At 35.8% G+C, this 27,455-nt stretch overlaps 2 protein-coding genes across 3 annotated transcripts; both read left to right on the top strand.

Moving 5' to 3' along the window:
* The first annotated feature begins 17,348 nt into the window (after positions 1-17,348).
* LOC111208346 lies at positions 17,349-20,305 on the top strand. Of its 2 annotated transcripts, XM_022707415.2 has the most exons (7): positions 17,349-17,889; positions 17,993-18,379; positions 18,501-18,571; positions 18,671-18,979; positions 19,050-19,241; positions 19,323-19,633; positions 19,723-20,305. In XM_022707415.2, the coding sequence occupies exons 3-6, from the start codon at positions 18,556-18,558 to the stop codon at positions 19,586-19,588; spliced, it is 783 nt and encodes a 260-aa protein (XP_022563136.2). In that variant the 5' UTR covers positions 17,349-17,889; positions 17,993-18,379; positions 18,501-18,555; the 3' UTR covers positions 19,589-19,633; positions 19,723-20,305. The 2 variants fall into 2 exon arrangements, with proteins under 2 accessions (XP_022563136.2, XP_048618338.1); XM_048762381.1 differs by having other exon boundaries at positions 17,349-18,379.
* A 5,551-nt stretch (positions 20,306-25,856) lies between these two features.
* LOC106383587 lies at positions 25,857-26,894 on the top strand. The gene has a single exon (XM_013823667.2). It carries the CDS (start codon positions 25,857-25,859, stop codon positions 26,892-26,894), a length of 1,038 nt encoding a protein of 345 aa, XP_013679121.2.
* Positions 26,895-27,455: the final 561 nt, after the last annotated feature.

Raw genomic sequence — 27,455 nt, 5'->3', positions numbered from 1 at the left:
TTTGAGTAAATGACATATAACCACTTTTCCTAAAAACGCAAAAAACACAACTTGTAACCATTATCTCCAAACTCGAAAAACATTAACCCTAAAGAGTTATTCACTACAAGAAAACACACCGAATTCCGACGGAGGTTCCGACGGACACCAAGGTCGTCGGATATTTGTGACGGAATACTGACAAATTTCCGACCAAATCCAAAAAAACTAAGTCGTCGGAATTCCGTCGGCTATTTCCGACGGAATTCCGACGAAATGGGGTTCGTCGGAATTTTCCGACGACTTTTCGACGACATTCCGATAAAAAATGAAACCGTTGTAGTCGTCGGAATTCCGTCGGAAAATACCGACGAATTTCCGACGACATTCCGATTTACACGAATGTCGTCGGAATTCCGTCGGAATTCCGTCGGTATTATCCGACGGAATTCCGACGAACCATGTGACCGTTGCCGACAAATATATATGACCGTTGTATAGCCGTTTGAGATTGGACAATACCGACGGAATTCCGACGGACTGCTTTACATCCGTCGGAATTCCGTCGGAAAGTCGTCGGAGGTCCGTAAGCAATTTCCTATAAATACAACCCCTCCTCATTCAAATCATTCACACTTCATTCTCTCTTCATTCTCTTTAGTCATAACAATTCCGTGAAAATCATGTCTTCAGAAGTTTATTATCGTTCGTGGATGGATAAACCTCATTTGGATCCGAACACCAATTTGCTTACGGAAGAATACGTTCAAGGGATTGGAGAATTCATGAGGCTTGTTCAACAGCAACCGGATGCAAAAAGTGGTATGTTAAGATGTCTCTGCTCTTCTTGCAATAATAATAAGGTTATAAAAGAATTTGATGTTTGGACTCATTTGTATATGAAAGGGTTTTCACGTAATTATAAAGTTTGGTACCTTCATGGGGAAACTGGTTATGAATATGGTAGTACTAGCGAACCTCAGCCTGTTAGTGAACCTCAGCCTGATATTAGGTTAGAAGAATCTAGAACGGATATAGATTATGGTGTAGGTACTGAGCAGATGGTACATGATCATTATAGAGGGGAAGAACCAAACCCCGAGTCTAGGAGATTTTTTGACATGTTGGATGCAGGAAAACAACCTTTGTATCAAAATTGTACAGATGGTCATTCAGTCTTATCATCTGCAACTAGATTAATGGGTATTAAGACATACTATAATTTGGCTGAGGAATGTATGGATGCGATTACTGATTTTGTCAAAGGTATTCTACCTGAGGATAACCTTGCACCGGGTTCATACTACGAGGTTCAGAAACTTGTTGCAGGTCTTCAACTACCGTATGAAGTGATAGATGTATGTATTGACAACTGCATGATCTACTGGAGAGCGGATGAGACACGAAATGTATGCAAATTTTGTGGGAAACCTCGTTATCAGGAGACGAGGGGAAGAGTTCTGATCCCATTCAAAAGAATGTGGTATTTGCCTTTGACGGAAAGATTGAAGAGGTTGTATCAGTGTGAGACACAGCAAAAGCAATGAGATGGCATGCAGAGCATTCCACAAATAGTGAGAGTAGACATCCTTCAGATGCAAAGGCTTGGAAACATTTCCAGTCAACATATCCAGAATTTGCGGAAGAGAGAAGAAATGTTTATCTTGGATTATCTACTGATGGTTTCAGCCCATTTGGAAAGCATGGAAGGCAGTATTCTCTATGGCCGGTTATTGTGACACCGTACAACTTATGGCCGAGCTTGTGCATGCGACGAGAGTTTTTGTTTCTCTCAATTCTCATCCCCGGGCCAGATCATCCTAAAAGATCACTAGATGTGTTTCTTCAACCACTAATATATGAGTTGCAACAACTATGGGCGCATGGTTTTGAGACATACGATGTTTCGCGCGAAGAAAACTTTCAGATGCGGGCAGTACTTATGTGGACAATAAGTGACTTTCCAGCATATGGTATGTTATCTGGATGGACAACACATGGGAAGCTATCATGTCCATATTGCCAAGATGACACAGATGCTTTCCAACTAAAGAACGGAAGGAAAACGTGTTGGTTTGACTGTCACAGACGATTTCTACCACCTGATCATCCATACCGCAGGAGTAAGACTTCGTTTATGAAGAACAAGCAGGTGTTTGATGGTCCACCTGAGGAAGTTAGTGGGAAAGATTTGTTGAAGCAGTTTAGGTATTTTGATGCAGAAAGGACGCCAGATGTAGGTGGACATGAAAACATTCGAGTCAATACGGTTGGAGAGCTACATAACTGGCACAAAAAGAGTATTTTCTGGGATCTACCATATTGGGAGAGTCATCTATTGCGGCATAATTTAGATGTCATGCATATTGAGAAGAACTTCTTCGATAATCTGATGAACACAGTCCTTAACATCCAAGGTAAAACGAAGGATAATTTGAAGTCAAGGTTGGATTTAGTAGATATTTGTGATCGTTCTGAATTCACGTTGATGAGAACGGTACGGTCCCTTTTCCCATTTATCGGCTAGATGGTGCTAGAAAAGAAGAGTTCTTTGATTGGATTACAGATAAAGTGAAATTTCCTGACGGATATGCATCAAATTTGGGGAACTGCGTTGATAGAAGCGAAGGAAAGTTTACTGGCTTGAAGAGTCATGATTGTAATGTAATTATGCAGCGCCTCCTTCCGTTTACTTTTTCAGCATTATTGCCACGTAATGTTCATGAAGCAATTGCAGGTATATTATATTTTTACAATTTAATTTATTTTTATATTTAACAATTATGCTTATAAAAACTTAATACTTACGAAAATTATGTCTTTTATCTATGTAGGGATTAGTGTTTTCTTCCGCGACTTATGCAGCAGAGTAGTGACTGAAGAGGGTATTAATAATTTGAAGACAAACGCACCAGTCAGCATGTGCAACCTTGAGAAGATATTTCCTCCATCATTCTTTGATGTAATGGAACATCTTGCTATTCATCTCGCAAGAGAATTGGAACTTGGTGGTCCTGTGCAGTACAGATGGATGTATATTTTTGAGCGTTATATGCATCATCTGAAGAAGATGGTCAAAAATCAAAGCAGGGTGGAAGGATCTATAGTGGCACAGGTGATCAATGAAGAAACTGCAATCTTTGCTGAAAATTATTTTCCACCAGAAGTGCATACAAAACACCGAAGACCTGCTCGGCATGATGATAGAGGGGAGAGAGCAACATATCATGTTACTGTCCCAAGCATGTTCAAGGAAATAGGACGACTTAGTGGAAAATTTACGAAGCGGAGACTTACGGACACTGAGCACGCTCATTTGCAAACATATTTGCTCACCAACTGTGAAGATGTTCTACAATATGAGAGGTAAAAATATTTATTCATTTATTGTTAGATTAATATTCAATAATTTTTTCATATTGATAATATGTTTGTATATAGTGTATATATGGCGGAGTTGCGTATGACTCACAGGCATGCAACAGAAGATGAGCTTCGACAACTTAGAGATAACGGATTTGCTGCGTGGCTTCGTAGTTATGTGAGTCATATATCATATTACCCTATGCAAATGATTAGTTTAAATTTAATATATATAAACTAATTAATTTTGCAATCATATATGTTTTTAATTTATAGGTGAATGATGGTTTGGCCAGAGGTCTTGTGTTCGATGATTGGATACGCGAATTTGTGCAGGGACCAAACTATGTCGTCAAATCATATCCTAAATTTTGTACGCGAGGATATGCATTCACAAGGAAAGGTCATTCTAAGACAACATATGATGCTGGTGTTTCATCTTCTTCTGGTGACGATGTCTACTACGGCAACATAAAAGAAATATTGGAAATCCAATTTCCTGGAATGGTTGGATTGCGTTGTGTAGTATTCTATTGTGATTGGTATGACACCACCCCAGATAGAGGAGATGAGATTGATGCGTTTGGTGTTACATCAGTTCATTCGCGGCGGAAACTTCAATATTATGATCCCTTCATTTTGGTTCGCAAGCTGATCAGGTATGTCAATTATTCATAATTTTTTAGCAATATAATTAATTAATGTTATATATTTTACTAATACTTGTATAATTGATATGTATAGGTGTGCTACATCAGTTACCCTCGGGTGACGTACAGAGACGATCCATGGGTTACTGTAACGCAAATCAACCCAAGAGGACGAGTGGATGGAAATTCTGATGATGATGAACCATTGCAACCAGAGTCTACCAGCAACGCCCAGGCAGTTGAAGATTTGGAAAATGTTCAACTCGTTGAGAATTTGACTGTGTTTGGACATGATGCTGTCGTACATTCAGAGCCGGAAGCCGAGGTTGGGGAGTTTGATGAAGATTCAGAAGATTCTGATTAGTTTTTTTTTTTTTTTTTTTAATGGTCCGTCGGAAATCCGTCGCAATATACCGACGACATAGCGACGACAATGGGTTTCATTGAAAATTGGAAAGTCGGTATTTCGTCGGAAAACCGATGACATTCTGACGAACTTGTCCAGTTCGTCGGAATGTCGTCGGTATTTTCCGACGAAATATACGACGACATGTGTTTCTAAAAAGTTTCAATCATAAAATCTATAAATTTAGATGCCAAAACTATGAAAATAACACATAATAAGTGTTTAGTATAGTATTAGATCGCAACCGTTCAAATATACAACTCATTAAAATATTTATGTATGCATATCATTGTTTTCATAACATCTCATCTTAACATTATATACTTATACAATCATATTTATATAAGCTTACACTACAAAAATGTTGTTGTGTAAAATCGTGTTATAAAACATTTTTATTGTTAAATCTTTATGCAAATACTATATATATTATCAAAGATTTGGATTTTGCATTTACAAACTTGAAATCAACACCCTAAACACTAAGTCGTCGGAATTCCGTCGGAATATACCGACGGAATGTGTCCGTCGGAAAATACTGACGGACACATTCCGTCGGAATTTCAATTTGCCCGGGAGAACCAAACCGCTTGAAAATTTTCGCGAATCGGCATTTGGTATATTTTAATTATACCGACGGAATACCGAAGAACCCGTGTCCGTCGGAATCCTCGGATATAAAAAACCCTCATTCTTCCTTCTTCGTTATCTCTGCGGCCCCCTCTCACAAAACGCAAGCATCCGGCGATTTCTCCCCCTCTCCGGCGATTCCGGCCTTTCTCCACCTCTCTCTCTCACCGGCGAATCCTCTCCTCACCCTCATATCTCTTCCCCAAACCCCAAATCATGTAAGAATCATCCCAAACCTTCTTTTTTATCAATTGTTTAGGGTTTTGGTAGTTGATCTCGGATTTTAGGTTGTTGATTGAAAATTTTAGGATTAATGGATAGTTTAGGATATATAAGTTAGGATTGTTGTTTTATTTTTTTTGGAACATTTTTTGATTTTTAAAACGTTTTTTGATTTTTAAAACGTTTTTTGATTTTTTTAAAGTTTTTTTTTATTTTTAAAAACGTTTTTTTATTTTTAAAAACGTTTTTTGATTTTTAAACGTTTTTGATTTTTTAAAAATTTTTTTTTATTTTTAATAACGTTTTTTGATTTTTTAAAACGTTTTTTTATTTTTAAAAACGTTTTCAAGTTCCAGTAATGAAATATATATAATAAACGTTTTTAAAATTTTTTAAAAAATTTTAACAACATTTTTCTATATTTATAAATTTTTATAATTTTGAATACATATATATATATATGTAAATCATGTATAATAAAAATTTAAATTTTTTTATAATTTTTTATAAGTTTCCACTAATAAACTATGTATAATAAAACATTTTTTAAAAAAAAATATAAATATTTAGTAACATTTTTCTTCATTTATAAATTTCTAACAACATTTTTCTATATTTATAAAAATTTTATAATTTTGTATACATATATACATATATATAAAAGGTTTAATAGTTTTTTTTTAAAACGTTTATAAAACCTTTTGTAAATATATAAATGAAAACATTAAAAATAGAAATGATTTGAAAATATGTTTGATGGGTTAATTTTTTTTTTAGGGCCGAGGATGAAGCCCGCCCCGCAGCCCGTCTTCGACGTAGTTCGGTGAGCAGTTCCCGTGCATCGGGATCGTCTCATGACTCGGTTCCCGCATATATTCCCGCTCCAGCTCCCTCATCCCCTCACGCTGCCCCTCACGCTGCTGCTCCACAGGATCCGGGGGTCATGCCGTTCATCTATTGGTTCAACAACCAGGTCGAGAGCATCTCCCGTTTCTCCAACCCAACCCACGACGAGGCCATAGCACTTGGTTAGTATTTTGTTTATTTGTACCGTTATATTTTTCCCTTTAATTAACTTGCTAACTTGTATTTTTTTAAAGGTTCACCAAGTCGAAAAATGGCATTAGCCGGAGCATCAACCAGATGATGTACTCCATGCTCCGTTTTGGATATCCAAAGTGGAGTGTGATCCCTACCGATGAACGAGAGTTGTGGTTTCGTCAATTCGCGGTATAGTAACTCTTCATTTTTTTAAAGTTTGAACATTTTTTAAAATATATTTACTTATTAAATTGTGTTTGTTTTGTAGCAAGAGTTCAACTGGCACTCCGATCATACGGAAACAGTCCGTAAGAAATTCAACGAAAAGGCCATGGACTCTTATACAAAGCAGATAAACTCGTGGACGACAGTTTGGCAGAAGAACAAGAAGCCACGGTTCATCAACGGGTCGGTGTGGGAGCAGTTGATAGCTCATTGGGAGAGGGAAGACACTGCAGAGACGTCTTCTAGGAACTCCAGGAACCGGAAGAGCGATCGTGGCGGGAAAGGTATGTATGTGCACAACCTCGGCGCTTGCTCTATGTCTACTAAGGAGGATGAACTTGTAAGTTTTTTATTATTATTTATCTTTATATTTTTTAAATAAATATTTTATATATTTCTTGGCTAATAATGGCAGTTTTTTTAGATCGAAGCAAATGACGGTAATCCCGTTGATCGTCTACAACTCATTAAGGTGGCTCACACTAACAAGACGACGGGTCAAATTCAGGACCCCGTGAACAAAGGTGTAGTTGATTTGGTGGAAGCTGAAATAGTTTCCCAATCTCAGCCTCTCTCTGATGACGGCGAGTCCACGGGAGCTTCAACCAACCTGTCTCTATTGCAAATAAATGAGATGGTTGAAAAGGTAATTTTTTTTATTAATATATTTTTTTATAATGTCGATTACTTACTTGTCCCTATTTACTTACTTTAAATATTTTGGTAAGCGGTTCCTAAAAAGAAAGGAGACCGTTTAGTTGGGTTGGCCCGTCGTGCTTCTTCGTATCCGGCATCTTCTTCACAAGCTCTGTATGCTGATCCCATGATTCTCGAGAAGCTACATGACAAAGATGAACGGATTGGGGCATTGGAAGAGCAGAACACCACTATCCTTTCGGAGAATGCCACTATCTGTTCGGAGAATGCCACTATCCTTGCTGAGTTGGCATCCCAGAAGAAGTTCAACACCGAGATTATGCAGAAGCTAGATCGTTTGATGTCTTCGAGTTCATCTTAGTTTATTTCGGCTTTTTAAAACTTTCGGAATTTTTTTTTTTATTTCGGTTTGTATGAATTTGAAACTTTATGAATGTTTTTTTTCCTATTTCGGTTTTTATGAATTTAAATTTTATAATATTATTAGTTTTAAATTTCTGATTTTTTAAATTTATTAATATCAAAAAATATATAAAAATGCAAAATTAATTAAAAAAATAAATGGGTATATACCGATGGACAGTGGTCGTCGGAATATACCGACGGACATATATCCGTCAGAATTTACCGACGGACAACGGTCGTCGGTACGGACAACGGTCGTCGGTATATTCCGACGAACGAGGTTCGTCGGAATCCACCGAGGAACACTCTAGTCGGAAGTGTCCGAGGAACGTTCTCCGTCGGTACGTAGTTTTTCCGATGAACACTGGTCTCGTGTATCTGCATCGTAATATCGTCGGAAGTTCGTCAGAATGACGTTTCTCGGTATTCGTCAGAAAGTCGTTGGAAGTTCTGACGAAATTCCGACGAATTTTTCTTTTCCGACGAAACGATACCGACGGACGGGTTCGTCGGAAATTCGTCGGAATTGGTCAATTCCGACGAATTTCCGCCGATTTCGGCCATCAGAATCCCCCCGTTTTCTTGTAGTGATTCTTTGGTTCACCCCCTAGGGTGAATCTGAGGTTCACCAGCCAATAAGATTTCATTATTTCAAATTCGATATCTTTTAGAAAAGGAGGAAACAAAATATTATCAAGTTATATTATGTTTTTAAAATAAAAAAAATGAAAAAAAATAGCAGCTACAGAAAAAAAGAATTAAAAAAAATCTTTTTAACGTAGTCAGCAAAACACTAAACCCTAAATCCTAATCCCTAAACCCTAAATCCTAAACCCTAAACCCTTGGATAAACCCTAAACTGTTGGGTAAACTCTAAACCCTTCGATAAATCCTAAACTCTAAATAAAAAAACTAAACCCTAAAACTCTAAACCCTAAATCCTAAACCCTAAACTGTTGAGTGTTTTAGTGTTTATTGATTTTGATTTAGAGTTTAAGATTTATCCTAGAGTTTAAGATTTCACTACAAGAAAACAGCAAGGATTCTGAGGGAAAAAATCGTCGGAACTTCGTCGGAATATCGTTATTCCGACGACATACCGACGAAACAAGTCGTCGGAAATAATCCTCGGAATTTCTTCTTTCCTCGGAAATTCCTCGGAATTTTCCGACGGAATTCTGAGGAAATAAACTTCCGAGGAAATTCATAGGATCACTAGTTTGTCGGAAAGGTCCTCGGAATATACCGAGGGAGAACTTCTTCGGGATACTTCCTCGGACGTTCATCGATCGATGCGTTTTTAGGCATATATACATCGATCGATAGGAATATACCGAGGGATCTGTCCCTCGGTATATACCGAGGAACCGTTCCCTCAGTATATTCCGAGGAAAGGTTTCCCTCGGTATATTCCGAATGTTTTTTTTATAAACAGATCGATCGATGGATTTATGTCCAAAAACGCATCGATCGATCGAGAAAAAATATAATTAATTTCCTCGGAATGTAAAAAATATTAATTTAAAAAAAAAAAAAAATTCTGAAATATAAATTCGAAAATATGAAATTAAAATTAAAAATGAAATCATATTAATTAATATTCAAAGTTTCACAAATAAAAAATAAAACATTCCGAGTTTTTGGAAAAAAAAAACTACGGGTCTGGCACGTCCGGGAAGACCTCGTTCGGGTACATCCTCTGCATCATCTCCATCATTTGCTGGTTCAGCCTCCTCTGTGCCTCATAGCCCACCTGTTGAGCCGCCATCTGGGTCTCCAACAAAGATATACGATCATCTTTGTCCTTCAAAAGAGCCTTAAGCACTTCTGGATCAACAAAGGGCGGTGGTGCAGAAGAAGGAGGAACCGACCGGGTGCCGACCCAAACCGACCAAACGTCCCTTCTTCTTTGGAACCGACTCAATAGAAAATAGCCAGATTTACAAATTTAAACCAAGAAATAAATGAATTGAACTTTAAAAAAAAAAGAACTTACGGATTCAACGATTTCGTTGATTCGAAACCGGGACAAGTTGGTCGAAGCCGTCGAAGCGTCATCCTCGGTTTGAAGCTGAGACACTTCGTCTACCACCTGAGTTTGGACCAGGTCGACCACGTCCCTCACAAGACCGTCATCAATCTGGCCGGTCTTCTTGTTGGTATACGCCCTCCTCATTAGGGCGAGATCATCAACCGGCTCGCCATCATTTTCTTCCGCCTTGAAAAAAAACATAAATTAAAGAACATTAGAAATTAGAAGAAATGCACAATAAATTAAAATTCTGAAACTCAAATAATTGAAGAAAAAACGGTTTAACTTACCATGCGATCTCCCAGAGTGGCAATAGATTGAGCACCCAAGTTATGCTTGTAGATGCCCTTCCCTTTACGGTCGCTCCTGCGGTTGGTGGAGTTGGTGGAAGAAGTTTCTTTCGTCTCTTCTTTATCCCAATGCGCTCACAACTCTTTCCAGACCGTGTCGTTCATCGACTTTGGGACCTTTTAATAAAAAAAAAATAGTTTAATAAATTAAAAAATAGTTTAATAAATTAAAAAATTGTTTAATAAATTAAATCGAACCTTATTGATTTCCCACTTCTTCTTCCACTCGTGGATCTGCTTCCCATAGTTGTCCATTACTTTATGGACGAAGTGGTGATAGATAAAGAGCGTCTCATCGGAATTCCAGTTGAACTCTTGCTGAAAAAAAAAACACAATTAGTAGAAAAATTATATTAAAGATTAAAAATATAAGTAAGAAATTAGAATACGTACCGCAAACTGACGAAACCACAGAACCTGCTTCTCGGTAGGGAAGTGAGTGAAAGTCGGATGTCCACTGTCGAGGGCCGAGTACATCATACGGTTGATCCATGCGCTGATCCCGTTCCCGGATCGGTTGAACCTAATAAAAAGAATAAACGGTTAATAATGAATCCAAATTTAAAGAAAAAAATGTTTAATTACCATGTTTGACCCCGTCCATGTGGATACGGAGTGAGATACGGAAGATGGTCACGACCGGGCTGTTGAACCAACTCCGCAACACGCATCACTCCCGGAGGACCCGGAGGAACAGGAGCGGATGCAGCAGCGGGAGCGAGAGGAGGAGGAGCGAGTGCAGCAGAGGGAGATGTATGGTAGGAGCTGTGGCGCGCAGGGGAATCCTGAAAATGGCTGAAATCCCAAGACTGGCTCCCCGTACCACCACGACTACGACGCTGTCGAGGCCGGGTCTCATCATCATGAGACCTGTAAATTAAAAAAATATATTTAATAAATAGAGAAATATATAAATTAATTTTGTTTAAAAAAAAATCCCAAATAATATAGTGACAAAAAAGATTTATATATATTAAAAATATTTAATAAATATATAAAAATAGTTCTAATAAACAAAAAATAGATTTAATAAATAAAAATAGTTTAATAATTAAAACAAAATAGTTTTAATAATATATATATATATATTAAAAATATTTTTAAATCCCAAATAATAGTTTTTAATCACAAAAAAAGTTTTATAGATATTTAAAATGTTTTGTAAAATCCCAAAAAAATCGAATTTGTATACCAAAGTTTTTTTGTAAAATCCAAAAAATCGAATTTATATAGAAAAATCGATTTGTAAAATACAAAAATCGATTTTATATACAAATATCGTTTTTATAAATACAAAAAATAAAAAATTATAAAATTATAAAAAATTCTATCATTCAACAAAACAAATTATTCAACCAAATCATAATTCTAAACCTATTATACAACCAAATCACAATCAACACTAAACAATCAACCTAACCAAATCACTCTCAAAAATCTATCAAACTACACAAAACCCTAACAAATAGAACCTAAGAGAGTGGGATAGGGTCCTTACATGATTTGTGTAAGAGAAGGGGGAGATCGCCGGAGATATCGTCGGATTTCAGGGGGAAATCGCCGGAAATGAGAGAGGAGTCGCGCAGAGGAAGAAGAAAGAAATGGGGAAGAAGAAGCGGCTCGTGGTTATAAAACCTAGGGTCCGACGGACATTATCCGTCGGAATTCCGTCAGAATTCTAATTTCAATTTTTCGCGAAATATTTGCCCGGTAAAATGAAAATATTCCGAGGAAATTCCGACGGATAGTAAAATATCCGTCGGAATTTCCTCGGAATTTTCCGAGGAAATACCGAGGAACTAATGTTTGGGGTTTCAAAACATCAATTTTTTTTTGCCGTATTTCATTTCTTATACAATTGTAATGCATACCATTGAGGATTCTTTGTATAGATGAGCATAAACCATGAAATAACAAATTTCAAAACTAATTGAAAGTATTCCCATTACCGTTCATTAAAAGGTATAAGTGTTTCTCTTATGTTGTGGGATTTTGTTCATACAATCGGAAAAGTGTTAATTATACGGTAAGGAACAAATATTTGACTTCATAATGAACATAAGTCACTTAATAAGGGTTATATAGGTGTTATTCAAACCGTAAAACGTTGTTTTCGGTTTAAAAACCATATTTCCTCGGATTTCCTCGGATTATTCCGAGGGAACTCCGAGGAAACCCTTTTCTTCCTCGGAATTTCCTCGGAATATTCCGAGGAAATTCCGAGGAACTAGTGTTTGGGGTTTCAATACGTCAATTTTTTTTATAAACGGATCGATCGATGTATATATATCCAAAAACGCATCGATCGATCACTAAGATGGACCGGACCGTAAGAATGTGATCGATCGATGAGATTATCCCATCGATCGATCGAGAATCTCAAGTGTTCCTCGGAATGTCCTCGGAACGACGGCTTCCTCTCCAAAGTCGGTTAAATCGACTAACAGGCCAACTCCAGCTAAATCTTCTGCTGCACTTAAGTTGCCGGATGTGCTTGGTTGTAGTGGGTCTTCCAGCTCAGAACTTCCCTGAACTCGGCCTCTCGGGTTGAGTCTTGTAACAGTAACCCATGGATCATCTATGTTCCTCACCCGAGGGTACTTGATATAACAAACCTGTAACATTTAAAAAAATTATAAATTAATACACATGATGATGAATCATTCTGAATAATTAACATTTAAATACCTGATCGGCCTGAGAAGCAAGAATGAAAGGATCATAATATTACAGATTTCGCCTCGAATTTACTGATGTAACACCAAATGCATCTGTTCTCACACCTCGATCTGGAGTGTTGTCGTGCCAATCACAATAGAAAACAGTACAGAGCAATCCAACCATGCCCAAATACTTGATTTCCAAAATCTGATGTATGTGTCCATAGTATACATCATCTCCTGATGCAGAACAAACGCCAGTATCATAAGTCGTACTCGAACGTCTTCTCTTCTGAGTTGTGAATGCATATCCTCGAGTACAAAATCTCAGATATGACTTCACAACAAAGTTTGGTCCAACGACCATCTCACGTATCCAATCGTCAAATGTTTCACCTCTGGCCAAACCAGCAGACACCTATTAATAGCACATATATATATGTTATATCAATAAATGTGAATTAGTATAAATATGTGATAAAATATATTTTAATTTGTTTAAAGCACTCACATAAGTAAACATCCATCCAGTAAATTCTCTCTGCTTCATTTCTTCTAGTTCGTCCTCTGTGGCGTATCTATACTCGAACCGCTTTTCTGCCCTGAAAATCTTGTATATGATGACAATAATGTAATTAATTAAGATTTAAATTTCAACTTGTTAAAATAAAAATTAATAAGCTCATTTATTTACCTCTCATATTGAAGAACGTCTTCGCAGTTGGTGAGCAAATATGTTTGCAAATGACTGCGCTCCTGCTCAGTAAGTCGACGGTCCTTTGGTTTTCCGCTAAGTCGTCCAACGTCTGTGAAAATGTCTGGAACCGTAATATGATATGTTGCCCGTTCGCCTCTATCATCATGCCGAGCAGGTCTTCAGTTTTTGGTCTGAACTTCTGCTGGAAAGTAGTACTCGGCAAAGTTTGAAGTTTCTTCATTGATCATCTGTGCGACTATAGAACCTTCCACCCTACTTAAATTTTTCACCATCTTTTTCAAATGGAACATATACCGCTCATACAGATACATCCATCTATACTGCACAGGACCACCAAGTTCCAATTCTCTTGCCAGGTGAATAACAAGATGCTCCATAACATCAAAAAATGAGGGAGGAAATATCTTCTCAAGGTTGCACTGAATCACGGCTATGTTAGTCTTCAAATTTTCAATACCTTCAAGAGTCACTGATCTCGTGCATAAATCGCGGAAGAAACCACTTATCCATGCAATTGCTTCATGAACATTTCGTGGTAATAGTTCCTTGAAAGCGAACGGAAGGAGGCGCTGTATCATTACATGGCAATCGTGGCTTTTCAAGCCAGTAAACCTTCCTTCCTTTCTGTCGACACAGTTACACAAATTTGATGCGTAACCGTCTGGAAATTCCACATCGTTTGAAATCCAATCAAAGAACGCATCTTTTCCCTCTGCATCAAGTCGGTATATGGGAGAAGGAGCCCTACCATTCTCATCAACATGAAGTTCTGAACGAGCACATATATCGACTAAATCCAGTCTTGACTTCAAATTATCCTTTGTTTTACCTTGAACATTAAGGATCGTGTTCATGAGATTGTAAAAAAAGTTCTTCTCAATATGCATGACATCTAAATTATGCCTTAGCAGATGATCCTCCCAGTATGGCAGATCCCAGAAAATACTTTTTTGTGCCAGTTATGTTGTTCTCCAACAGCATCTACCGGAAAACGCTCATGTCCACCGACGTCTGGCGTCCTTTCTGCACCAAAATCTCTTAGTTGTATCTTCAAATCTTTCCCACAAATTTCCGGAGGTGGACTGTCAAACACCCTCTTGTTCTTCGTAAACAAATTCCTACTCCTACGATATGGATGATCAGGTGGTAGGAATCTCCTGTGACAGTCAAACCAACACGTTTTCCTTCCGTGTTTTAGTTGGAAAGCATCAGTGTTATCTTGACAATATGGACATGATAGCCTTCCATGCGTTGTCCATCCAGACAACATACCATATGCTGGAAAATCACTTATTGTCCACATTAGTACTGCCCGCATTTGAAAGTTTTCTTTACACGAAACATCGTATGTTTCAGCACCTTGAGCCCATAGTTGTTGCAACTCATATATTAGTGGCTGAAGAAACACATCAAGTGATCTCTTAGGATGCTCTGGTCCGGGAACGAGAATTGAGAGAAACAAAAACTCTCGTCGCAAGCACAAGTTTGGGGGTAGGTTGTATGGTGTAAGAATGACGGGCCATAGAGAATATGTCTTCCACTCTTGCCAAACGGACTGAAACCATCAGTACATAATCCAAGGTAGACATTTCTCTCTCATACGCAAAGTCGGGATACTTTGATTGGAAATGCTTCCACGCTTTTGCATCTGAAGGATGTCTGATCTCACCATCTGTTGAGTGCTCCTCATGCCATCTCATTGGTTGCGCTGTGCGTTCAGACAGATACAACCTCTGCAACCTTTCCGTCAAAGGTAAATACCACATCCTTTTATATGACACTGGAACTCTTCCACTCGTATCTTTATAACGAGGCTTTCCACAAAATTTGCATGTAACCCGCTGTTCATCCGCCCTCCAATAAATCATGCAGTTGTCGCTGCATACATCTATTACCTGATACGATAAACCAAGACCAACTACGAGTTTCTGAACCTCGTAGTATGAACCAGGAGCTACATTATCCTCGGGTAGAATACCTTTTACAAAATCAGCAATCGCATCCACACAGTCTTCAGCCAAATTATAATCTGTTTTAATGCCCATCAATCTTGTAGCAGATGATAAAGCTGAATGACCATCTCTGCAACCTTCGTACAATGGTTGCTTTCCAGCATCCAACATATCATAAAATCTCCTAGTTTCTGCATTGGGTAAATCTTCCCCTCTAAAATGATCATTTACCATCTGCTCAGTACCTACACCATAATCTACATCTGTTCTAATTGGTTCTTCTAATCTAACCGCTGGCTGAGGTTCGCTAGTACTACCATGTTCATAGTCAGTTTCTCCATGATGATACCAAATTTTGTAACTTCGTGTAAACCCACTCAAATATAGATGAGTCCAAACATCCCACTCTTTAATAACCTTTCTATTTTTACAATTAGAGCAAGGACATCTTAACATACCTGTTTTTTCTTCCGGTTGTAGATGAACTAACCCCATGAATTCGGTTATACCTCGTTGGTATTCTTCCGTAAGCAATCTCGTGTTCGGATCCAAATGAGGTCGATCGATCCAAGAACGAAAATAATTTGAAGAAAACATATTTTTTATGAATCAAATTCGTGTGTAAATAGAGTAAGAGGGAGGATGAAGATATGGAGTGAATGAAGAGGAAGAGGAGTGCTTATATTTATAGTTTAAATCCTGCCGACAGACCGAGGAAATTCCGACGGAATTCCGACGGAAAAGGCTAGTTCGTCGGAATTTCCTCGGAATTTTGTAAAATCCCCCAACGGCTCTCCAACGGCTATAATATTTTCTCGGAATTCATCGGTTTTTTCCGAGGAACCCATTTTCCCTCGGAATTTCCTCGGAATATTCCGACGGATAGATATTTCCTCGGAATTCCGTCGGTATATTCCGAGGAAATTCCGAGGAAACCCAATTTTGTGCTTCCTCGGAATTTCCTCGGAAATTCTTCGGGATATTCCGAGGATTTCATTTTCCGTCGGAATATCCGTCAGAATACCGCTGTTTTCTTGTAGTGTTTATCCTAGAGTTTAGGGTTTACCCAAGGGTTCAATTGATAATATTTTGTTTACTTTTTTAAAAGATATCGAATATGAAATAACACAATCCCTAATTCCATCTAAACTACTCTCTCGTCTCCTCACCAACTGAACAAATAACACTCCACCTCAATCGATCTCGTCACTCTGTCCTTTTCAATTGAACTATTCTGTCACCCCTTTATTATCTACCTCGATCGTTTCGTCACCCTTCTTTTCTCAATCGGTTTGCCCATCTCTTTGTTCGGCTTCTACCACCATATCCTTTTCATCGACAATTTGACTTTTTGGCCGAAAACGGTTGATTATATTAACAATTAGATATTAGTCAACATTAGTATAATTTTATTAAAATTAACAAATATTTATTGTGGTATTTTGAAATCTGAATATTATACTATATCTACAAATTTAAAAGATACTAGCAGTTTTTATGCGTTGAACAAACTACATGATATTTAAAAGTTAGAATTTATATTCTTAAAACAATATAAAGTACATTTATAAGCATAGTTTATACATTTTAGTTTTCCTTAATATTTTTTGGGCAAATCTCCAACATAGCACATTTCTAAGTTTATATCACAAAAATAGCACTCAAAAACTAAAATGACCAAAATAGCACCTTTCTAAGTTTATCCTTTGAAAATTTTAATTTTTTTATTTTTCAAAATTTGAAATCTTATCCCCAAAACCTCATTTCTCAACTCTAAACCCTAAACCCTAAACCCTAAACCCTAAACCCTAAACTCTAAACCCTAAACCCTAAACTCTAAACCCTAAACCCTAAACTCTAAAATTTAAACCCTAAACCCTAAACTCTAAACCCTAAACCCTAAACCCTAAATCCTAAACCCTACCCTTTAACTCTAAACCCTAAGTTTGTGACTTTTGATAAAACATTAAGTATTATTTTTGTGACTTTTGACCTTAAATGCTAGTTTGGGAACATAAACTTGATTTAGTGCTATTTTTATCTTTTTCTGGTATTTTTTTTTGGTATTCTACTGTTTTCCTTATATTTTAGTAGTTTACATTTTATTTTTAAACAATGTACCGGTTTAGTCTGTTGACGTGGAAAGAACGCCCATGTCAACTGAAACCGACCCGATTCAGGTATAAATCAAGTACGATCGTCTCTCTCTTCTCTGCCCTAATTTATCATCTGTCCCAGACGAAACCTTGTCTAATTATCCCTTCTAAGTTATGTCATCAGATTCAGGTATAAGCTCTCCTCTATCTCTCTCTCACTGAAAATATATGTATTATAGATTTTCATATGTTTATGCGTCAACTTAAAAAAGTTAAAACCTTACTCGCAGATCACTGCACGCGTGTGTTCTGGGACGTGGTGGATTTCCCGTTTCCTGAGGGTCTTGCTCCTGAAACGATTTATCACAGAATGAAATTAATTCTTGAGAAGATGGGTTGTATTAACCATTATTTGTCAATCATGGCTTATGTTAATAATTCGGAAATCTTCCCGGATAAATCAGCCTATGAGAAAGCCGGGATTAACATCGTTACTCAACGAGGTGAGTTATTAATCTCACCCCTCTCTATCTAATAATAATAACAATGGTCTTTTGTTTATGTCTTTGATAATAATAATAATTCTACATGGACGTTTCGTTTCAGAGAGGCATCGTTTTATGTTACGGGACATTGCATGGTGGGAAGTGGATTCGACTTTCACCTCCAGTTTTCGTTTTAGAGGAAAAAATAAGATTACTTTTATGGTAATCTCAAGTCAGATTGAAAAAGAATAGATTTTCCTCAATTTTCTTGAAGACCTGGAAAGTGTAGGTTGCAATGTTCACTTAGTAGTGCCTGACGATAACTCCCCATCACCTAAGTTGGTAGGTACTACTGTTAGCTTCAAATGGCTTTACCACTGCCTGTTACAAACTGGAGACTTACAAGATCCTAAGCGGATGAAAATGACAAGAGAGGCCGTCCCTCTATATTATTCTCCCATCCAAACCACCCTGCCCGACGAACCCATTCCCCAGATGCTTTGCCCAGGTGTCTTCTTGGACCTCCCCCCATTACGTAGATGTTATGATCCTGTTTATATTAACTCGTACGTTAGAAGATCGATGGGTTTTAATGGTGACTTTTCGATCATGGTTTATATTGATGATAGGCATACCTCCTTCCCGGATGGATGGGCTGATGCTTTTACACAATTCGGAATCACCATGATTCCCCAACGGGGTGAGAATTAATCTCCTTATATGGTTTCTTTATATATATATATATATATATATATATATATATATATATGTCTCTAATAAATCTAAATCCCTATTACAGCAGATCCACATGCTCGAGCTCATAGAATGTCAGTGGACATTGTTTTGTGGGCAATGGATCATCCTGCCACCTATTTTCAGCCAAGAGATTTGTTTGTTTTCTCTGACAATGTCAAAGTAGGAACGGATTTCTACAATGCTCTTGAAGCTTTGGGTGATAGATATTACAATGTTCGTGTATTACCTCCACCAGATCTCGACGTGAGTATGCCTCACCAAATATTTTCAAACCACATGCCAAGGATCAGCAGAGAGGAGGCCATTGGTTTTTCCAGTGGACTAGCTTCTTTGTATAATCAAGATTTTGATAGTAAGCTCTCTCTACTTCTTATACCTCAATCAAATTGTATTCATGATCTAATTGTCCCCTTTTCTCTCAGTGTCCCAGATACATGTCTTCTGGGATGTCCAGAGTTGCCCAACTGACATATCAATTATCCTCCCAGTTCTTCGCGAAAAGGGTTATCATGGCAGGGTGCTTCTCAGGCCTTACCTTCCATATCAAGGAGATGAGCCGTTGTTGGGTTACAGGGATGATGGTTATGCCCGTGTTCCCAGTATCAAAGTCGAAGGTGTGTGAGTTCCTTGTAATCTGGATCTGCCTTGATGTATTTATATTTATATTTTTTTTTATATATATATTTTTTTTTCAGGGGATTCATACGCAGCAATTGCTAGGATGTTGTTGGACATACTTTTCTGGGCAATGAACCATGATGATCTACCACAAAATTTGATATTTATCTCACAACCCTCAAAAGACATCGACATTGTTATTCAAGCCTTGGAACGCAGAGGTTTCAATATCATCTTTAAACCCACTGATGATGAGGTCGCCTCATATAGTCACATACCATCAATGACCGCTTTGAGTCGGTTTGTAAAAGCCCACCAGACACTGCCAACCAGACCCTCCTAGAGTCACCGTGTCGGACGATCACAGACCTGAGCCGGAAGCTGAAAAGTAAGTTAAAATTGTTGTCTGAGATTTCTTAATATGTTTTACTGGCTCTGATTAATCTTAATCATACTGCACTAACTGTGTTTTGTCAGGGAGTCCGGTAATCATCTTCTGGTTGGTAGACAGTTGCCCATCTAATCCATATGAGTTTCGTAACAAATTTAGCTCAACTCTTGAGGATAAAGGTTATGCTGATTATGAGTCAGTGACAGCCTATGTTGAAGAGGGAAAGAATTCTGATGAGGTGGTCAATGTCTGTAGGAAGTCGGGACTTCAGGTGAGCCTCTCACCTGAAGGCGATGAGTTTGGGAAATTCAGTTTGATGCTATTGGACATGATTAACTGGACACAAGCTTCTGGGGCACCCTTTAATTTTTTGGTAATCTCGAAACCCTTTAGAGATGCCATGTGCGACAGTGTCTTTAAAGATGTTAAAAGCAGAGGATTCAATGTTCTCTTTGAGATGGTTGATTACATGGTCACATTTGGAAGCTCCCTATGGTCTGCAAAAAGCATATTAGATACAAGTTTCAGCTTCAGCTCACAAGAGCTTGCTTAAGTAACTGCTTTTGTTTTTATGCTGAACCTTTTTTCTCTCTTTCCATGCAAAAAAAACAGTAGTATGCATTGACATTTCAGTTTTCCTTTTGGTTTGATGAACTGTTGCTAATGGATTCAAATGGTTTCGCGTCTTTCGTCAAATTAAAGCAACTGTTAACTCCAAGTCAAAATTTAGCAATTGGTTTGTATACCTGACTTAGAAAAAAAGAAAAGAGATTTAGCTTTTAGCTTTACACAATAAAGTCAAGAGGGGCCAACCATCCGAATCGGAATGAGATTGAAGATTGTTTAGTTTTAAAATGGGTCTCATATAAAGGATCCATCAAGATGGACTTTAGCTTAAAATGAGATTCATCGATGAATTTAATTCGTGCATATTGATGGAGATGAACCTATCTAAATAATAAATGACGATTTTATTTTTATTTAATAAATACTAGGATAAGACTTGTGTCTTGTGATGAGTTTATTTGTATATATTATCAATAATTTTTTTATATATTTGATCATTTTATTTATACATATACAATGTTTTTTGTTGTTATTATATTTTCTTTTTATTTATTCAAATATTTATTTATTTAATTTATCTTACAGATTTATTAATTCTTTTATCATACTCAATTTTTTTTACGATATATATATTATATATCTATTTTTATGTGATGAAAATATAATGTGAAACATGTTAAGAGTTTCTCAAGATAAAAATATTTTAATAAATGTAATTGTAAAATAATAAAAAAAAACACTCAGCCTTTCTCTCTCTCTCTCAAATAGTTCTCTATTTATTTATCGTTTATTAAACACTCTTTCTCAATCAGAAAGTTTAGAACCAGTAAAAAAAAACATCGTTTAAAAATTAAAAAAAAGTGTATGAAAAGATGTGCCATTTTGAAATTAAAAAAGAAGTGTGAAAGAGTGAATCATTTAGAAATTAAAAGAAACATTTAAAATTATGCGTCGGAGAAGGACACACCTTTTTCCAAAACAATCTCTTTCTCTCTCACATTAAAATAGAAATTATGAAAGGATAGGTCGTTTAGAAATAAAAAGAGGCATGAGAAAGGGACGTCTTTCAGAAAATTAAAGAACTTGTGCGATATTGGGCGAAAAATCATTTTATAGAAATAAATATTCCAATTATATATTTATATAAAAGATTTTTTCTTTTATTTTCGGGAAAGTTCATGTGTCACAATGTAAATTGTATGAATCTGTATTAATTTACAGATAATACTAAAAAGTATATTTGTTTAATATCTTTAGATTATAATTAAAATGCATACCAATTTATTTATTAAAATCTAACTTAATATTAGTTTAGGTAAGTTATTATGAAATTTGGAATACAACTTAATATATTTGAAACGAACTTAATATTTGTTTACGTAAGTTATTCTTAAATTTGGAATACAACTTAATATATTTTAAACTAACTAAAAATACAAGCAAATTTAAATTTAATCCTATTAAAATAATATAGTTAATAATACAATTTATAACGAGAAGTAACACATTCATAATTTGTTCGAAACCATGTAAGAATACATATTCACGAATATGATTGCATGATAATTTTGAGAGACCTAATCCAGTAATATTTTCTTTTTGGTAATCATACATATTCTTCTTTCCTTCATTATTTGTATTTTGGTATAACATTCCAAAAAATTTTGAAAAAAATCAATTGCTTGTTTCTCTCAGGTATCATCACTGCCTGCACAGTAAAAAAAATTAAAATATTTTTTAACAGATAAATTTATATTATATTTTAAAATAAAATTTTATTAATATTGTAAATTTTCTGTAATTTATATATTTGAAATTATAATCTTAGATAGATTTTTCTATCTATTTATTTTAATTAAATATATTAAATAAATTTGTAAAAGTTGCATAATTACCAAAAATTAAAATTAAACAATATTTATAAAATTTGAAGATATATAAGAAAATAATAATTTTACGATTAAATTTTTATAATTTTCTAAAAAAATTGTATACATTTTTGAAAATTTTAGTAATAAAATTTTATAATTTAAAAATATAAATTGACATTAAATGTAATATATGAGTTATTACCATATTTTAAGAAGTTTACCAAAACTATAAATTAACATTAAATGCAATTGTCCATGTCATATTAAGCTATAAGACATGTCATCAATTTCAGTAGTCATGTCGTATTTGTTTTTTGAAATTGATTGTATAAAGGACATGTGGCAAAATCACTTCGTAAATATAGTCTAGAGGATACAATATAATTAAATTATATTGCGAAATTTATAATGTCATATGTGAATAAATTTATTTTAATGATGATTTATGAGTTATTTCCATATTCTAAAAAAATTTCCAAAAATATAAATTGACATTAAATATAATATATGAGTTATTACCATATTTTAAAAAGTTTACCAAAAATATAAATTAACATTAAATGCAATTGTCCATGTCATATTAAGCTATAAGACATGTCATCAATTTTAGTAGCCATATCATATTTGTTTTGTGAAATTAATTGTACAAATGACATGTGGCAAAATCACTTACTAAATATAGTCTAGAGGATATAATAACAACGAGTTTGTTACGATTTTTAAGTCAAATATTCATTAGATTTGGTCACTTGACAGGTAATAAGAATAAAACAATCAAAATTGTTTTTGAACAAAAAAAAAAAACAATCAAAATTGTATTGTTGCTTTGACTCTAATTCCATCATCTTTGTAATGAGTGACAAAAATCATCTTTATCTATGGATTTATTTTCCAAACCAAATTTTTTTAAACTAAATGTAAATAACATTAATGATATTATTTTAGCCAAAAGTGTTGTAGAACTCGTATAAAAAAATAATTCCACCATCTTAATGTTCGCTAATGCTTACGCTATAACAAGACAAATCTCATTCATTATATTGACTGCAACTTAAAAAATTATTAGTTAAAAATAAGAATAATTTCTATATTAGTCCAGTTTTTTAAATTTCCAAGACAATTAATTAAAATTTTCAACTCATTTAACAGTACAAAGTGTTTGTTGTTAATTACAGCCGTTATAAACATGTAATCAAACAATTTGCGTTTAATATACCAATTTTCTGTTTGATAAAATGTATTGTCTAAAATACAAGTCATCTAATCTATTAATTTAGGGTCCTAAATTTTATAAACTATTGACAAGTCATAGCAAAGACCATTTAATTAACTATTTAATTGACAAGTCATACTATATTCGGTAGATGAGGTGTCGGTGGTGTTTTGTTGTTATTTTTTGTGTGATAATTCTGAATCCATAATTGATTGGTTAATTGTGGTTTGCTATATTTTGGTCTCTTAAAAATGGGTTTGTTTGTGCTTCTCATGGTTATCATTTGTACCAATGGATTTTATTAAGGTTTATGTTAGGCTAAATATGATATTCAAGAACCGAGAAGAATAGTGAAAGTGTTAATCTAATTGTTTTTATTATAAATTAACATCTAAATGTATAGTTATAAAATTTCATTTCAAATATTTCAATTCGTTTAACATTGTTGCCTAGTCGTGAAGAAAATACTGCATAACTAATGTAGGACTTTTGAACCTCAGTTATATTTGTTTATTATAATGTAAACAATTTGATTTTATTTTACCTTTCTATTATTTTCTTATTTTTATAGTTTTACTTTAATATTTGTAGTTCTTTGTAAATGAATAATATTATTTTAATGTTTTTTAATTTAGCTAATTTTTTATATTTAAAATAAGGTTATTTTTTTTTGAACCAAAAAATACTCAACTAAAAATAAAGATAATGAAGATAGATATATTCTAATACTTTCTTTAATCAATTTTTAAACTTCTAATAATATGATATAATTTAGCTGTTTTTTTGAAAATATAATCTGACGATAATATTTTAACTTTTACTTAAAAGATTAACTATTTTAAAATAGAGAAAAAAATTATGTGTAAATTCCAAGACATACTTTATTTTACTTTAACATATTTCAAACGATCATTTATAGAATTCTGATCAATACTTTTAGTGTTTATAATATGTTTTGCATATTTATTTGTATTTTATGTTTACTAATAGTATATTAAGCTATCTGACTGATCTTCTTTATATATATAATAATAATACTCCAGAATTATGAATTTTATTGTGATGCTAATTTCCTAGATATCATATATGAATCTAAAGAAGTATCAGATACAATAGTAACTATATTTCAATTCTTAGAGTTAAAACTCAAAAACGTTACTAAAAGTTAATAACACCAAAATATTTTATTATAATCTGTTTGATAATCTGTTAACAGCTTTTCTGATAATATTTTATTATCATCCATCATAGTAGTTTTTTTTTTTGTTTATAATCTTTATCTTTCAATATCCAGAGCAAGTTGATTTGTTTATAGAATCATATAGTTTATAGTTAACAAACTGAAATTGCATTTCTTATATATATTAAAAAAAAAAAAAGCAATGCAAACACTGAATGCTGTGAGATAAGCAAAGCAAAACAACTAAAAGTTAATAACACCGAAATAGATGTGGCGTTAATGGTGATTAGCCATGTGTGTTACGCTATTGATGTAGCGTTCATTGTAATTTCTGCAAGATAACCCATTACCCATAAGATTTAAACCATCGCTTGGACACATTTTTTGTAATAAATCAATTTATACTATTTAATCATGATAACACTCACTCAATCTGGACAGTTTTCATGATTGAATGACATCTACTCTTACGTTAAAAACCAAATTAGACAGAGTTGTGCTTAGATAATCAGAAACGAAATATAACTAAATGAGGATATGTTAAGATGTCCGACAATTGGTCCTGTTTTGTTTCTGTTGGACAGGCTGAACCTTTTTCTGCCGATATCAATCAATTTTGGGCTCTCTACCGGAATTCTTTTCCCATTTGGTTTTCCTTTTTTGTGGATCCTTTTAAATTCTGGGTGCGGATTGATTGGTTTCTTTGCGTGATTAAAAAATCAGAGTCTCTTATTTCCTTTTTGTATCCAATTATTTCTCTTACTTTCTCAATTTGATCTGTTCACATTCCTTATCTCCTTCACACTTTCCTTTTGGCTTCTGATAATTAGTCTCTACTCATTCAATTCCAATGATTTCCATCAAAATCATCATTGAATATTGCAGTCTTAATAGCAATTACAGATCCGTTTGCGTAGACCTTCTACTCAAACTCAACGCTCATCGTCGTCGGAGAGCCACGGTGTCGTGCTTTTGTTTGATTGGAATGACGGATAATCTTCAGACGGCAATTAACGCCTTATCGCTGCACGATGAAGAACCGGTGGATTTGCCTGATAGCCCCCGGTTCCATGTGTTTGATGAAAACGCAACTAGTCTTTTGGGAAAACTCTTAAACCCAGACTGCCAAGCCATGGACAAGATGATCGAAGAGATGCCTAGGATATGGAGGGTGTATGAAAGAGTTCGTGGAATCGCTCTGTCGCGTGACAAGTTCCAGTTTATATTCGAACGGAAGGAAGACCTGATGACTGATGACCTTGGACCTATAATAACTGGACCATGCTGCTGGATCGGTGGATCCCGTCGCCGCCGGCGAATTTCTTGACTACTGTTGATGTTTGGATTCGTATCAGTAGAATCCCAGTGAATCACTATCGTCTGGAAACAATGGATTTCTTAGCTTCCAAAGTCAGCAAAGTGCTTGAGATCGCTTATGACCCTAAAGCTTCTCAAAAAGAAGCGTACATTCGGGCCCAAGTTCGACTGGACATAGCCAATCCAGAAATCGCTATTAAACCTCTGAATCTACCAAAGGGGGGAAGAGTGATCATTGAATTTGAGTATGAGAAGCTGAGGAAACGATGTTTTCATTGTCAGCGCTTGACACATGAACGACCAAGCTGTCCTTTTCTTAAAAACAGGGGCTCTCTTCCAACAGCCACATACGTTGCAAAGGATACACGTGATAAGGAAAAACCTGAAGCTAGTGGTGGGATCTTGAAGCAAAAGCCTTTACTGATTGAACATCCAGTAGTGCCTCCTGGGTTTGCTCCTTTATTCCCTGAGATGCCTCTGATAGAAAGAAACATGGCCTTGCAGTACATCTCGCACAGTGATCCGACGGAGAGACAGGCCAGAATCACGAGAGTGAAACAATCTTTTCAACCTGGGTTTGAGGACAATGTGGGTAGAGCACCGCGCATATCCCATGACATTAATAAAGGGAAGGGCCACGTCTTCAACTTCCAAGAACAAGATCGTCCGGGTAAACGAGCGGCATTGGCTTCAGAACGTCCAGCCTTCTCAAAGGCTGATATAATACGTGGAAAGGATCGTGATGGCTTCCTCCTTGACAACCTGGAGGCCTCCTCGTCTTCTTCTTCCCTCGGTCCAACGGTCTTTCGAGTGGGAACCTATACAGGTAACTTCTCTACAGGGGCTAATGAGGCTGTTAAGAAAAGTCGTCGCAGGCCGCAACGCTGGAAACGCATATGCAGCCAGCGTCCTACGGGTCAGGTTCAGGCCTTAGACCATATTATTAAAAGAAACAGTCCAGTGGGTGATGGAGAAGAATCTACTGCGACTAATGGTTTGAGTCAGTCTAAGCGAAAGGCTCCTTCGAATGTTGGAGATCATTATTCAAAATCTTCAAAACCCCTTCAACCTACGGTGGCTTCCGATTTGAAGCCGCTGCTTCCCCAATGAGCATCATGAGTTGGAACTGTCGAGGAGCTGGAATCGACGAGACAGTTCACCGCCTCCGTGAAATGAGGAGATATCATTTTACGGATTTTTTATTTTTGATGGAAACAAAACAAAAGCGCAATTACATGGTTGGGTTACAGAAAGAATTTGGTTACGATGAGTTACTTACTGTTGAGCCTGCTGGTCTTAGTGGAGGTTTGGCAGATTTTTGGAAGAGTAGTTTCGATGTTGACGTTTTAGAAGCAGACAAGAGGATCATTGACTTGAAGGTGAGGATGGGTTCTTTGGTGTTTTTCCTCTCCTGCATATATGGTGATCCAGTTAGAGAGCATAGGAAGGCTGTTTGGGACAGGCTCTCTACTATTGGTATGGTACGGAATGAGCCGTGGTTTTTGGTGGGTGATTTCAACAAATTGCTTACTCCAGCAGAGAAGGTTGGAGGTCCAGATAGACATGCCTCAACTTTCTGGGATTTTCGAAATTTGGTGGACAACTGCAAGATTAAGGAAATCAAAAGCTCTGGGAACTGCCTTTCTTGGTCTGGTAAGAGAGATAATGTCT

Source organism: Brassica napus, chromosome C7 (assembly GCF_020379485.1).
Source record: "Brassica napus cultivar Da-Ae chromosome C7, Da-Ae, whole genome shotgun sequence".
Classification (NCBI taxonomy): Eukaryota; Viridiplantae; Streptophyta; class Magnoliopsida; order Brassicales; family Brassicaceae; genus Brassica; species Brassica napus.
Note: the sequence above shows the minus strand (reverse complement) of the source record. Positions and strands in the feature narration are given on the sequence as shown.

Excerpts from the sequence above, each read along its gene's own strand:
- LOC106383587 (XM_013823667.2), top strand. The coding sequence starts at position 25,857 with ATGGATTTCTTAGCTTCCAAAGTCAGCAAAGTGCTTGAGATCGCTTAT.
- LOC111208346 (XM_022707415.2), top strand. Across the intron at positions 18,980-19,049 it reads GTATAATCAAGATTTTGATA|TGTCCCAGATACATGTCTTC; the intron begins GTAAGCTCTCTC and ends CTTTTCTCTCAG. Across the intron at positions 19,242-19,322 it reads TCCCAGTATCAAAGTCGAAG|GGGATTCATACGCAGCAATT; the intron begins GTGTGTGAGTTC and ends TTTTTTTTTCAG.